Source organism: Solanum pennellii, chromosome 6, assembly GCF_001406875.1.
Source record: "Solanum pennellii chromosome 6, SPENNV200".
NCBI classification, from domain to species: domain Eukaryota; kingdom Viridiplantae; phylum Streptophyta; class Magnoliopsida; order Solanales; family Solanaceae; genus Solanum; species Solanum pennellii.
Window position 1 is genome coordinate 53010075 of NC_028642.1, and position 16251 is coordinate 53026325.

General features: G+C 29.3%; 2 protein-coding genes across 2 annotated transcripts in view; one reads left to right on the top strand and one right to left on the bottom strand.

Moving 5' to 3' along the window:
- Nucleotides 1-10049: 10049 nt before the first annotated feature.
- Nucleotides 10050-12367, top strand: LOC107021686 (aspartyl protease family protein At5g10770-like). The gene is made up of 2 exons (XM_015222391.2): nucleotides 10050-10419; nucleotides 10961-12367. The coding sequence occupies exons 1-2, from the start codon at nucleotides 10275-10277 to the stop codon at nucleotides 12232-12234; spliced, it is 1419 nt and encodes a 472-aa protein (XP_015077877.1). The 5' UTR covers nucleotides 10050-10274; the 3' UTR covers nucleotides 12235-12367.
- A 216-nt stretch (nucleotides 12368-12583) lies between these two features.
- LOC107021341 (probable folate-biopterin transporter 3) overlaps nucleotides 12584-16251 on the bottom strand; it is a 6122-nt gene continuing 2454 nt past the window's right edge. Inside the window, exons 2-5 of the mRNA XM_015221984.2 lie at nucleotides 14561-14820; nucleotides 14155-14250; nucleotides 13757-13927; nucleotides 12584-13603 (exon numbers count right to left, since the gene is read on the bottom strand). Of these exons, the coding sequence (XP_015077470.1) occupies nucleotides 12992-13603; nucleotides 13757-13927; nucleotides 14155-14250; nucleotides 14561-14820 (1139 nt within the window). The 3' untranslated portion in view covers nucleotides 12584-12991. The remainder of the gene's footprint in view (nucleotides 13604-13756; nucleotides 13928-14154; nucleotides 14251-14560; nucleotides 14821-16251) is intronic.

The following is a 16251-nucleotide window of genomic DNA, read 5'->3' on the forward strand; positions in this document are numbered from 1 at the left end:
ATTACTTCAATTCTCTTTTATATTAGGGAAAAAACATTTACAGTATTTATTTTTATAGTCCCTTTATTCTTACTAAATTTTGCCAAATACCTTACTTGTCATGATATTTCATTTAAATAAGTCAAACTTTTTGGGTTTCAATTAAGATTTTAATTATATTTTTTATTATATAAACATAAGTAGAATATATAAATGTAATTTAGAAAATGTTTATTTATGATTTAATTTACTTTTATGGCATGAGCCATGAGGGAATAAGAAATCTTATTAAATAATGCATGTTATATTCGATTAATTACTTAAAATAAATATTTTATTCGTTTAAAAAATAATAATCATTTTTCTTTTTAGTTCATTTTAAAAAGAATGATCTCTTTTTTTTTTTAATAATTTTTCACGTAATTTGTTTGATACCACAAAATGAAAAGGCAATTTGTACATTTAACATAATTTTAATTTGGAACCACATAATTAAAAGTCTTTTTATTTTTTAAATTTCATATCAAATCAAAGTAGACTATTTTTTATGAAACGACGTGAGTATTTTTATCCTTCTTAAAATTAGAAGTTTGTGTTGGACCAAAGGGAGGGGTGTTATACTCAATGATCTATTAGAAAAAGATATTTTTAATTTCTAAGATAATTATGATAAGGTCTACATACAATGTATTTTAATTTGAGATTATATTAATTATATTATGTTGTTTTATTTAAGAAAAATTTTGTAACAATATTTAATTACTCGATTGATTCTTTAAAATTAGACTTTTTGTGTTAGAGTTAAGGAAAAGGTGTTTGATTCGATGGTTCTAATAGAAATAATATTTTTATATTTCAAAATAGTTATGATAAGGTCTACATCCAATGTATCTTGTTTAAATCTTAATTCGTGAGATTACATTAATTATATTATACTATTTTATTTAAGGAAAAGTCTTAAAACAACATTTCATAACTAAATTGATGTTTTAAAATAGTTCCAGAACATGAATTTATAACTTGAAAAGTGATTCTGACAATTTCTTAGGTTAATATTTTTTCAATCATAAATTTCAAATACATATTTAAATAACCTAATTTAAAAATATGTATTTAACTATAATTACATGTTGCTTGTGCGAAAATCATTTCGTCAATCGAAACATAAAGTGACGCTTATTCGCGTAAACGGTTTGACCATTTGAAATATAAATTAAATTAAAAATAGAAATATTTGTTCATAGACGTAATGTTAATGTCATTAGGACTAAGATGTAAATATTAAAATATATAAGTTAGGACAGAAGTACAATGTACTCCCTCAGTTCTCTTTACTTGTCACTTCATTTAATGTTAATATTTATAATAACATCCATAGTATTAATTGATATAATAGAGTCTTACATATACAAAATGATTTAGGTAGTACTTAACCAATGCGGAAGGTAAAACAATAAAAATATATTTACTGTAATTTTTTAAAATTGAATTTTACAAAATTTATATTGATCACAATTTTAATTATAGAATTCTTTTTTTTGATAGACATTCGGTGTAAAGAAAAAATCAATAAAATATCATGAGAACTCTGTTAAATTATTTTAAATAATAATTATAACAAGAATAAAACAATTACCAATTCATAATCAATATAATAACCAAACTTAAAGAATTAAGAAACTACAAATATAATATAACGACTAAAATTTAGAAGAATAAATGAAACGATGATCCCTAACTTATCCCTATGCTAATTCTTGTCTTCCGTGATGTCTGGTTCAAGGTCATATCTTTAATAAGTTAAAATAGCATTATGTCATATATAGTCATCTTTTTTATTTGTTCAAGTCGTATCTTTAATAAGCTGAAATAGTATCATGTCATATATAATTAGGACTATACAAAATCAAATCGATCAATAAATTGAATCGAAAAAAATGTTATTGTTTTTTTAAAAAAATTATTGGGTTATGGTTCGATATCAATTTTTAGTATTGGGTTATTAAGTAAACCGATAACTCAATAAGACCATGATAATTTACATCTTTACTTTTCCTAAATATTCGATATTAATAATTTAATATATAACTAGACATATAACTATATCAAATTATTAGTACCTTACCCACTTCACAGTGTAGCTTTTGCAAATTTGTAAAGGTCTTAATTTGATTAACATAAGAAATTTCATTTTATGTTTTGGTGGTCATGATATGTAATTACAACTTTTTAATTATACTTTCTCTTATTGATGCAATATTTTTCTTATTTCACCATATCAAAGCATTTAGAAAAATAAGAAGTCATATAATATTTTACGGACATTTTTTTATTAGATAAATTGATAATCGAACTAATAATGATAAAAAACCGATAAAAAATATTTGTTGAATTAGCATATTCAATAACCAAAATCGATAAATTAAATCAATAATATATAAAATCAAATCGAATCGATCAATACATCTCATGTATAATCACATCTTCTACTATATTTTTAAATCATCGATAAATATAATCAACCTCTCACACATCTCATCGATGTATTAGTGCATTTCCCCACCCACGTGCTGGATCCCCACGATAAGTGGGTGGGCGCCCACAGATCGTGTATTGTACGATTACCGGCTATTAAGAGAAGGGCTTTAAATAGTGATTTAAGTGAACGTAAGAGGCTGAATATTTGGATAATATTTGGATAATTCTCTTTTTTGTCGTCTTGTGTGTTAAGGAAAAAACATGCGTGTCGGCACGTGCCCACATAATAAAAATTTCGGCGGCATTAAAAACACACGCTGTTTCTTTTTAGCACCAATCATGTGTGATTTTTACACACCATACATACATATATATCTTTTTATTTATTAATTTCTAATAGCGTGCGTGTTTATTCGTTCGTTATTATTATCGTAATAAAAGTTTTATTTATAATAATTTTGAATTTTAAAATGAAATTATTGATAGAGACAGTAGTGAATTTTTATTTTTTGAGAATTGATAACATAATAGGAGTGAAAAAAATTTCATCGTTAATTAAAATTCCTTCTATCTTTAAGTATTTATTCATTTTTTCTTTTATATTTATTTTTATTTTCTTATAAATTTTGACAAATTAAGAAAGGATAAATTTTTTATATCTATTATATCCTTAATTAAATGATTAATTACTTTGAAAAATATCAAATTTTTTATTCGCTTCATAATTAATAAGGGTGAAATTATAATTTTACGATGTCATTAATTATTTTCTTAATCAATATGTCAATTTAAAAGTGACAAGTAATTAGGAAGAGATAGAAGTAATATCTTTTACTGCTTATATGTTATATTCGAGTTCAATTTGTATTCATGTTTTTTTTCTTTTAAGATTGCTATTCTTCTTTAATATTTAGAAAAATAAACTTTAATGTTGTTTATATTTGACTTTTAAATATTTCTCTATATTAAATAAATTACCTCATAATTTGTTAAAATGTTGTGTTGTGAATTTTGGATCAAGAACAATATTTTCTTATTTTAAGATATTCGTCTAAATATTGAATTTCTTTGGAAATTCTCGATGCAGCATGCGCTGAAATTCGCCTAGCTACTTATTACATACTTAACTTAAATCAAAATTGATATATATGCTGAAGATATTTTTTTGATTTCTTTTGCTCAATATTATTGAAGGAGAAGCATTAGTTATCACCTCACAAGCTAGGAGGCTAAGCAAAATATAATTCAATAAGTCATTTTCAAACTAAAGCTATCAAAGAAGCTCTACTTGTAAAATACACATGCATTAATTTATTAAGATATAATTAAAAATAAAATAATCTAATGTTAATCAAATTTATTAAAAATTACTTAGGCAAAACTTTGCAAAAATTATCGGAAAGACATGTCACATACCTTATTTGTATCTGAAAGGCATGCTACATACATGCCACATACCTCAATTGTATTGATCAATTTCTACTAAAAGTCTTAAATCTGTTTTGCAAACGCGTCACCTCTTGTATGTATCTGAAATTAAAAAAGTACATCATAAATTCATAAAACAAAATTTAACATTATATTTTCATGTGAGAGATTAAACACTTAAACATTAATTCAAGAATAAAATTTCAAAGATAGCAAAAAAATATATAAAGAAATTAAATGTAAAGTTTTGCTTGAAAGAACATATGATAGGAGCTTTATGCTTTCTAAATCAGTATTGTCATCAGAAAACAACATGTAAGAGAAAAAAAAATGCTTGAAAAAACACATGATAAAGAATTTTATGCTTTTAGTAACCAACTAAAAGTATTGTAAAGGTAAGAGAAAATATGTATATGAGGAACAAAAAAAATATGAATAGTTGGAAATATATGTTACTCTTTCTATTTTATATTAAGTTAATTTTTGAGATGTTTTATAGTTTTTATGAAAAGTAGATTAAGACATAAATTGAATCTAGCTATTCATTTTTATTATTAATTATTATTAAATTTATAATTAAAATGAAGTAACTAAATATTAATTAATCACTAATTCTAATACTAACTAATAAAGAATAAAATTAAAAAGATACTCTGAAAGTAATCTTCAAAATTAAACAATTAAATTAATTTAAAAAATGAACAATACCTAAAAATAACTTAATATGAAATATATATATAGGGAATAGTTTCTTTAAAATATTATTATTGATGAATAATTGTCTTTTCATTTGCTTTCATATTTAGATTGTAATTTATTATAAAAGTTATATTGCTTAAAAGAGTATAAAGGTGATAGTAATCGAAGAAAGGGACATGCATGTTATAGTAGTTTTTTTGTACAAAAATATTGGTATATAACTTATAAATATAATGATTTCTCGTATAGTTAAAAGTCATTCAATTTTAATAGTAATTTCTTGAAAAGTTAAATATTTAGTCAACTTTAATGGTGATTCTTGAAGAGTTAAAAAGTTATTTAACTTTAATAATTATATACTTGTGGAATAATAATAAATTGATTAATAGTAATAATATAATAACAATAATTAAAAAATTGAAGAACATTTTTATAATTGAACTTTAGACTAAACACCTTTCCACTTACGTTATAATATGAGAGATTTAGTGTCCATTATTCACAATAGAGATCCTCATTTGAGAAAAATGCTCATTATTAAGGATTTTCTTCACATAAAAAATTTGAGGTACAATTCTATCCATTTATTTTTACATAATTGTATTAAAAAGTTAAATCTTTCGATCTTATATTCGTTGTCATGGTTTAGCTTAAAATTGTTTTGAACTAATTAAATAAATTATGAGTTATTTAAATTTAATTTAAATTTTTTTAAAATATTAAACCAAAGTTTAATTGATCTTGTTGATTTTATAGAGAAAATATCTTAATATTTATTCAAAATAAGGTTAAACTAATAATCTTATAATTCTAAGCTATGAAATAAATATTTTTCACTTTCACGAAAAAGTAGTATTAGGGAAAAATTATTTTTTTAGGATAATGTCAAATGGTCAGAAAATTTGTCCAGAAATAAAAAAGTTTATGATATTTTTTTTCATTTTAAAATAAAATAATCTTTTTTTCATTTTTTAATTAAAAAGTATTAAAGTTAAAAGGATAAAAATATTTAAAAAGCTAAAATAATATAAATAAAATATCATTCTGGTCATTTTTTTTCTTTTTTATTTAATTCTTGTTTGATTTTGATAAATAATGAGTATTTATTAACTAATATGAGATAGAGATATTTAGGGCTAAACTATTACTTTCAAATTTTTTTTAGCTATTATAGTAAGTAATTATTTATTTACTTAAAATTACAAATTTTATATTATATGAAAAGTTACTTTGAGATAATATCTTAGATGATTATTTGAGTGATTTTTGTAATAGAAGCATCCTTATTTCATAGGTTTTTGTGTTGTAAAATAAAATTAAATGACACCTCTAAAAGAAATAATCATAATTCAGGAATTTTTGAATTATAATAAAATAAAGTTCAGTTATAATCTATAACATTATCTCAAATCAATCAATACTTTAAACTCATTTAGGTATATCACATATTATTCACTCAAAACGGATTTAAAAAGAGTAATAAAATTATTCGCTCACGTTTCCATATTTGACATTTTTCTTAGAGTAAAAATGTCAGCAAATTGATTGAGACTACTTCAAAATAGTCAACACCTATAATGTCATCTAATATATATATATAAAAAAAAAAGGAGATTAAAATGAGTTAATGATGGACAAGTTGCTTATTAATGATGTACAAGTTGCTTGTATATATATGTTACGTACTAATAAGACTAATGAGCCAACAAAATTAATGTAATGATCTTAGGACCCAATATGTCAGACTATGATTATAAATAATGTACTAAATAACTATTTGTTTGAAATGATTATTGATTAGGAGATGAATGATGTACTCTTAGATGGAGAAAACTCTGACGATAAAACGTTGAAAATTCAAGATAAATAATACTATATTGCTTTTTTTATTTTAATTTAAACGTAATATAATAATTTGTCATTAATTAACTTGATATCAATAAATATTTGTAATATCTAATTTTTAATGTGTACACGTAAACTTACAATAATATGCATTACTTAAATTTCAGCTTATAGCTAAGAGTGAAATTCACCTTATTACTTATTATATTTTTAGCAACACCGAATTCTAAAAGGTTAGCTACATTGAATTTCTTAAAGGGGTGTCAATAATTAAAGGAAGAAAAATAAGTAATAGTAATATGATACATCAACAGATATTTATGGCATCTATTTTGAATGTGCACAAGCAAATTTTTAACAATATGTTTTACTTAAATTTCAGCTTATAGCTAAGAGTGAAATCCACCTTATTATGTGTCATATTTTTAGCAACACTACATTTTTTAAAGGGGTGTCAATGGTTAAAGGAAGGGGAAAAAAAATAACCCAATGGCGCTTGAACACAAAATCTTAAGGAGTTTTTCTAATTCCTTAACCAATTAATAGACTAAACTTTTTACTTCTATAAAGAAATGTCAAAATATATATATATATGAGATCAAAACTTGATCTCTATCTACAATATAATTTTTTGGTAAAAGGGTGTCGCTTGACACCCCTTTGGTCAAGGTGGGTCCGTCCTTGCGAATGTCGAAGATAATTTATTGAGAAAAATGTAAAATAACAAATTATTAATTCAAATTAAATGCTATAAACATAGTTTCACTTAATTTTAATCTATAGCAAACACTTTGCCATCGCCTCTCTCTCCAAAAATCTCGCTCGCCACTTTTACAGATCTAGTTCGACAATTCCTTTGCCTCTCTCACTTTATAAAAAACACAAATGTATAAATTTTGTCTCCATTTGTATAAATTAGCGAGAGAAAACAATATATACAAATACAAATACATATATTTTTATATGATACACTTATAATTATACAAAAGTAGATCTTCCGTTACAATTTCTTTTTGCCTTTCTCTATTTCTTGCTTTATACAAATTACTATGTATAACTTGTGTTGTATAAAGTGAAAGAGAGATTTGATGTACAGATATTTTATTTCGATTCAATTGTATACATCCAAATTTTATGCATATATACAAACATAAAGAACATATACATATACAAACACAATTTTCATAGGCATAGACGTCTGGTTTTATACAAATCGTTGTGATTATACAAATCAGATGGATGTGATTTTATATAAATCAAAGACACATGCGTTTTTTTATACAAATCTAATATTCCATAGCAAATATAAAATTTATTATAAAAGCACAATTATACGAATCATAACTATAACTTACAAATATAATTTTTATATTTGCTAAACCTAAAATTTACTCTTAATTAATTTGACACAAAAATTACTATTATTGAAGAAAGTGTGCATACTACCAAATGAAAACATTAAAGGAAATGAAGAAATGTCTAAAGTAGCAGGTTGGTCGTTGACATTTTCTTATCGATTAATTCAATAATTAAATTATTAAGAATCACTAATCAATTAAAAAATAGGTATTTCGTTTGTTCAATTATTGATTTAGCATATTTACAATTCAATAACCAATAGACTCAATCAACACTCACATTTAGCTATATTTAAATGAAACTCTTCCTTTTAATTACTTCCTATACTATTTTTCCGTTGTTGTAGAAGGAACTAGAACAACCTTGGCAATAAGCCCTTACAGGCCCAATTCTTAACTATAGTGTGCAAATATATGTCCTTCGAAAATTTGCACAAATATCACATTAATCGAGAGTTTCGAATTTGAATTCTCATAATAATTTTTTTTTATTGAAAGTACCTTTAATTAAATGAGTCCTATAATGCGCAATTTGAATTTAATTAAGGCTCCAATACGTACTAATTGAACAAGATATGAAATCATGACATATCATGCCCGATCTAAATTTAATTAAAACTCTAATAAGGACTCGACACCAGCCGAAACAAAGAAAAGAATTTTGATGTGAATTAGAGGTAGAAGCTTGATGTGATCCTGCGTGTTCCTCTTTTTCGTTTTATATATATATATATATGGCAACTTGCTTTGAGCGACAAAGACTTGTCAACTTACTAGTATCTTATTGGATCCATATCTGAATCGTGCTTAAAAGTTTGAATCATATATATTATTTTTGTTTGAGAAAAAGCTCTTTCACGCATGTCATTATTTGTTATCAAAAAATAATTTATTTTGCAAAACTATTTGTTATACACAGCCAATTATGATTCAGCTGTGTCATTAATTAAATCATTTTTAAAAAAAGAAACACACTCAAATATGTCATTTAATTTTGAGAAAAAAGTTTAATATCTATGTCATTCATTAAAAGTTTGGCTCATCTATGTCAATTCAGTAACAAATAATGGCATGTATGAGCCTTTTCTCAAACACAAATCACATAGATGAACCGAACTTTTAACAGATGGTATAAATGAGTCTTTTTTCAAAGTTCTATGACATAGTTGAGCCTTTTCATTTGATTAAAAGACAGGTCAGTGCTAAAAAATCACTATTTCCCCACTAAATTTTCAATCAAAAAATGATCTATGATTATTTCCACATATTACCGAAAGACTCTTGATGCGGCCGACATTAGGGGCGATGCCACCTTGTACGAAGGGGGTTCATTCGAATCTCGTTCAGTGAAAAATTATATGATTTATACATGTTTAAAATAATTTTGACTACTTCATGTGTCTATTTCTACAATTTTTAACCCACTTATTGAAAATCCTGACTCCATCTCTAGCCGACACGGTGTGGACATATAACGCAGGATTAGGAAAAGGGACAAATTAAGACACAAAAAATTGACAACACCAACATAAATAACTCCACTCCACTGCCTATTTTTGTTTTCTTTCATAACTCCACACTGCATTGTTTCACTTTGGTAGTGTGTATGGTCACAGTTGATACCGTGAAGGGACAGTGAGAGTACTCTCTTTTATCTAAGCAAACCAAAGAAATTGCTAATATACATAAAACAATTATATATACAATTAACTTTGTCTTCCCCAATATCTGCACGTGAACTCTCAATAATTTTTCATGCATTTGTGGGTCCTAGATCCTTGTCAGCCGGGGCCGGAGTTACCATGTTAAATATGGATTTAGACGAATTCAATAGTTTTTGCTTGATTTTTAGAAAATATATATTGTATAAATACACTATTATACTTATTGAAAGAACAAGCATTTTTACGTTAGTATGATGGCTAGGGTTTTACAATCTCCATCTATTGAGGATATCTAGGTTGTGGCTAAAGGGAGTTCATTCGCGAGCTCAATTGGTAAGAGGCGATCTCCTTGGGAGGGATGTAAAGGAGCCATAGGTCACGGGTTCGATTCTCCCTTGAGGCTGCATGCCAATAAGAGGGGATTAAAAGAGCGAATGGCCGCCCATGGCAGAGACAATACCTGAGTATGTGGATCCCCAGGGGGTTGTTCATGACGATCGGTGTGATATATTTGTATTAGAAAATTCATTAAATATGCTAAAATATTAAATTCCAATAAGCACTAACGAAAAATGAGTTATGAATTTGTACGTAGTAAATTTAAAAACTCATAAACTTTAAATTCTGACTCTGCAATCTGCGATCGCCGGCCTCTATTTTTTTTTGTTCTCATGCTTAATTCCAACTCAAAAGAATCTCATCCACACTCTAAACTCTCTCCCTCCATTCTCTCTTCTCATTCTTCCCATCTTCTTTTATTTTCCCTTCATTCCTAAATACCTTCAAATTCCATCTTTAAAAAAGTTGCAAACTTTAATAAACAATGTCTCCTTGGCCATATTTAGTTTTTCTTCTTCTTTTCATTTTGCCCACTTCAAGTAATGCAAACAATGAACAAAGGCTTCAGCTCAAAACACTTCAAAGAACACATCAAAGCAATAGCCCAAGTTGTTATTCTCAAAAATCAAGTGAGTTTTTGCATAAACAAGATTGTAGAGCTAGCTAGCTAGCTAGTCATATTGATCATTTATTTTATTATTAGAAGGCATTTTAGTTTTTTGTTTTGATATCATCAACACTTTTATGGGGATCTCCTAATAGTTTTGATTCTTTTCATGCTTTTATATGCTATATGTATCACCTTCAACACCCCACCATTTCCACTTTAATTTATTCTTCACTAGGCAAAATGATGGTAATGGAATACAAACTACTCTGACCGTTCATTTTTTACTTGTCCATTATACTAAAAATACACTTTTTCGCTTTTTCTTTATCACTTCAAGCATATCAACTGAAAACATATTTTTTTTTTTAGGTTTTATCCTTAACATTGATTACATATTGTATAATACTCATATCAATTATTGTTTCTTAAGATACATGCAAAGTCCAATCGGGAGAAGTAAAAGTGAATGGAGGGAGTATTTATAATCTTTAGGTTCTTAAAACTCTGTACTACAGTAATAACCTATTTGAACTGTGTTGTTATCTTCTTTTTTTCTTCAGAAAGTGAAAATGGAGCAACAATATTGGAAATGCAGCACAAAGATTACTGCTCTGGATCAGTTACCAACATGAGCAGAAATCATCAGAAACAAGTGATAACTGATGATGATATTCGAGTTCGGTCAATACAAGACAGTATCAAGAACATCATATCTGGAAAAATTGAAACTTCATCACAAAACAATATTCCTATTTCTTCTGGTGTCAAACTGCATAGTCTAAACTACATTGTCACAGTAACGTTAGGTGGTCGAAACACGACAGTGATTGTGGACACAGGAAGTGATCTCACATGGATTCAGTGTCAACCTTGTAGACTATGTTACAATCAACCAGAACCTCTGTTTAACCCCTCTGTTTCTCCTACTTATCGCAAAGTTATATGCAACTCGTCGGTTTGTCAAACTCTTCAGTCTGCAACTGGAAATTCAGGGTCATGTGGGAATGATTTACAAGATTGTAGTTATGTTGTCAACTATGGTGATGGATCCTACACTCGAGGCGAACTTGGTCAAGATCATTTGGTTCTTGGAAGCACATCTGTTGAGAATTTTGTCTTTGGTTGTGGAAGGAATAACAAAGGTCTATTTGGTTTAGCCTCAGGGCTTATGGGACTTGGAAGAAGTGATCTTTCTTTGATATCTCAAACATTTGAGACTTTTGGTGGTGTTTTCTCCTACTGTTTGCCTTCAGCTGAAGCTAAGTCCTCTGGCTCATTAGTATTAGGAGGTGACAGTAACACTACAATTTTCAAGAACTCTACACCTATTTCCTACACTAGAATGTTAGCAAATCCACAGCTTGTTACCTTCTATTTTCTCAATCTAACCGGGGTTACTATCGGTGGGGTGGCTATTCAAGATTCAGCTTTTGGGAAAACTGGGATGATCATTGATTCTGGTACAGTTATCACAAGGCTCCCACCAACAATATACAAAGCTGTTAAAGCAGAGTTCTTGAAACAATTTTCAGGGTACCCTTTTAAACAAGGAGTTTCAATTCTTGATACTTGTTTTGATCTCTCTGCATATGAAGAAGTGAGTATTCCCACTGTTAAAATGCAGTTTGAAGGTGGTGCTGAGATGGAAGTTGATGTTACTGGGGTTCTTTTTATTGTAAAGAGTGATGCATCACAAGTCTGTTTGGCTCTAGCAAGCCTCCAATATGATGATGAGATTGGAATTATTGGAAATTATCAGCAGAAGAATACTAGGGTTATATATGATATAAAACAGTCACAAGTTGGATTTGCAAAAGAGACATGTAGTTTCTGAGTTTCCATCATGCAGATAAAAGAAGTCAATAATGTGACTTTTTGGCAATGAAATTTTAGGAGTGATTATTTTTTCTAATATAAACAAGTTTTTAAAATGTTTCAATGGAACTATGTAGTTTTATATTTTCCTACAAGTGCAATTCTTTTAGATTGTATACTGTACAATAATACTAGTCCTACTGACAAAAAGATGATGAAATTCTCTTTTGTTTGATGCTTAATCATCTCGTGAACTTTATGCAGATGAGTTTAAGTCATAATTTGGCCTACTCTAAAGTTTTACAAGCATATAAAAACATGCATTATGCCAACACAGGAATGTCTCAATAACCGAGCCAGTTGTTGTTTTCTTTTTTCTGAGTACATGGCTGATGGCCCCTTGGGTTATGGGAAGAGAATGATATCTGTCCTCTTTTAAAGTACAAAGAAATGGTTAATCTTAAGCCCACCAGCCAACAAAAGATTCTTTCTGCTCCTCTAGCTACAACAGTAAGACCAAAGCCAACTGTATTAACAAAAAAGATTCCAAGAAACTACAAAATATTGGTACATAAAATTTCACAAAGGTCAATTTTTCCTCAAGTGTTGTGAAGGAATACATGTATACAACAAATCTAAGCCTTACACTTGGCTCAGTCAACTCAACTTCTTTTTACCAAAAACTGGTATATCCATCTTGTATAGTTTCTGTCATGCTGCGCGCATAAAAATTCAACAGCACATGTGCTATTCCAGTTTTGCTATTTGTGTTGTGATCATGTATCCACTAAATGCTGATCAACACTGCTCACAAGAGGAGCCATTTCCATGTTCTGATTTTCCAACATATCGTCTCCCTTTTTACTCTTCAACATCTCGGATGGGAGAATAGAAGCATTTGGATCACTGCTGGGTATCAAGAACAGAATGAAAACTGGAAGTACTCTTAAAATGCTCCGAATTACTATAACTATCCAAAGGTTGTCAAATTGTGTTCTTGTAACATCAAAGGCATGAAGTAGGAGGCCTCCACCCCAGGATGCTGTGAGCATACCAATATGATCAATTGACATTAGCAAAGCAAAAAAAGTTCCTTCAATGCCTGAGGGGCAAAGCTTCGAACTGAGTACAAGGAGAGGCATCCATTTGAGACGCCCAATCATGTGAGAGAATGCTGCATCGCTCACAACAACAACATAATCAGGGATACCAAATTTTAAGTTTACACGTGAGACCAATATTAAATCTACCAGCCCCGAAGCACCATATAGTAACTGAGTCCAGAAAAGTACACCACGAAAGGGATGGTTTTTAAATGCATTCTGGTAGAGGAGAACACCAAGAAGAGAGCCCACTGCACCAACAGAAGATATGGACCCTACCATCTCCTGCAGAGACATAGCAATACAATTCACACTTCTGTGTTGAGATGATCTTTTCCAACTCGAGAAGAAGATAATGACTAATTCTCAAATAATGAGCTGGACTTGAATCATTTTCAAAGTTGTCAACAATAGGTTGTAGAGATATAATACAAATACCTTTGAGAAAGATGGGCCATCCTTTGCATCTGTATACCAGTAAAACATTCCCTCATGAATATGCAAACTCAATGCTAGAGAAATGTACATGTATATACATGGCCTCCAAACATTCTCGCATTTCAGTGCCATCCACATAGCCTTACCAGCATCCATGAACTTTTGACTTGCCTGCCTCAGAAACATAAATAGATGAGACAAATCAGGGACGGATGTAGCACTTTGGCTACAGGTTCATCTGAACTCATAAATGTCGATAAGGAGTGTGAATATATATGTAAAATCCTACTAATATATCAAGAAATATTAGATCAGAAACCATAATTTTAACAGTACCATGAGTACACTACTAAGAATCTTAAAAGTTGAGATTTCTAAGATGAGCGAAGGCAACTTACACGCTTATATGCAACGTTGTGTACATGAGCTTCACGTGTCATCATTCCTACCAAAATGACAAGTCCAGCAGGGATGCTTAAAACTCCAAATACCCCCTGCCCAGAGTAACATTATTATCAGTAAACAGGGAAATATACCAGTGACAGTAAAACAGCGACTGGTATTTGAACAGTCAGCTAATCATGTAGCACGATGGTTCGGTATGATCAAAAAGTAATCTATAGTAGTTTAAGTTGCCGATATGATTCAGGAAGTGATAAAATTTGTTGAGATAGCACTGCCCTAATTTAATGTAAGAGTCTCAGGCTTAACAAATGATTTGATCAATTTCAAACTTCAACGAAAAGACGAAAGAATACTGCATACAGAACAAAGAAAAGATAACAGAGAACTCAGTCAACAAACCTTGGATCCAATTAGATGTACCAAAAACCCACTGATTGCATACCCAATCAGTTGCCCCACTGACGAGCTCAGACCACACAAGCTTTGCATGTCACTAGCAAGAGAAGGATGGCTTATGCTGTTCTCCGTCACACAAGCATCAATAGTTACATCTGCTATTGCCACTCCCGCACTGCCAGCCATTAGGCACAACAAAGCCAATGCGAGGTGTAAGTTCTGGTTGATTGACAGACTAAGCATAGCGACAACACCAATGAAACCTAAAGAACAGAGGGAGTTAAGTCATAAGAATGATTTTCTGTTTCCCATTTCAATTACACGGCATCTGGAAGTTAGAGATTATTGAATTCATAAGTGGTTAAATAAAGTACATCAAACTAAGACAAGCTGACAAAAACTAGAAAAAGCACCAAGGATATGTTTTCTTTTGATTCCATGTATAAGACGAAAAAACGTAAACATGGTTCTTCGTCTTATCAATTTCATCCTTCAAACTTGGCTTTACATAGGTTTTACAATAAAGTAACTAGACTAATGACTTGAATGGTTCTACTTCATGCTTACTTCACATAATTACCTCATTCTCCCAGCACAATTGACTGCTGCAAGGCTGTTTTGCTGGAAAGAGAGCATCCAACAAACGAAAATTTGAAAAATATAATTTAATACTCACCTACACACGATGTGACTGATTTTCTTTAACAGCAAATAAATAATTCAATGGTGAGACCTTACTACCTATTTTTGTGATGGTCACAGTCATTCAGCTGATTTTTCAGAAACCAAAAATTTGGAACTTTATCTCTCGTTTCTTTGGTAAACTAAACCAAATGGAGAAATATCAAATATATTTCTTATAATGAATGGCCTCAGAAAGTTTTGCATATCTTTGCTGTTCAAGGACTGTTTTGTGGACTGTAACCTAATGAAGTCTACTTATGTCTGACAAAGCATATAAACACCCCGAATGAACTTATATCACCCGCATTTTGTATTTGGGATATTCATTAATTTGTTAGTTGCAAATGTATTAGAAGCACTACCCTTGTACATAACCAAAAGTTTAGTTTAGATGTTGGCAAATTTGAACAGCTGAACCCCAATTTTCACAAGCCAATTAAGCAGAAAGTGGTGTAAAGAAAGAGAGGAAAATAACTCTTGACAAGAAGGAATTGAACTACTTTGAGCCATGTGACAATGACTTCTCTCCCCCTTTCCGGTGTTAATGTTTTCTTCTTGTAACTATATTACTCTCCAAGCACCAAAAGTTTACCAAAGTTACCCATGATGCACTAACCTCCCGGACTTTGTGAATCAAGCTCATTGAATCATTTCTATAGACAAACATTACAAGTGCAAGTTGGTTTGCTACATTTTTAGCAATCCAAGTTATGATCCTGTTGGTTAAAAATGTAATAACAATTTATGATTCTAAAGAAAACTCAAATTAAGAAAGTGAACTCAATTCTCTTTCTTAACAATGTTCTCTACCAACCTCTCAAACAGTCTATATCTTAAGAAATATTAATGTATGATGTAAAGAAGCTATACCCGTTGAATTGCATTTTAGATCACTTAGTGAATAGCAAACTCATTCCAGACCCAGGAATCAAACCAAGGTACATATTCAGTTTATCTTCTTTCCTCCCCTATGCTTTTCTCACAGTCATATCTGTTGCCCCCCCCCCCCC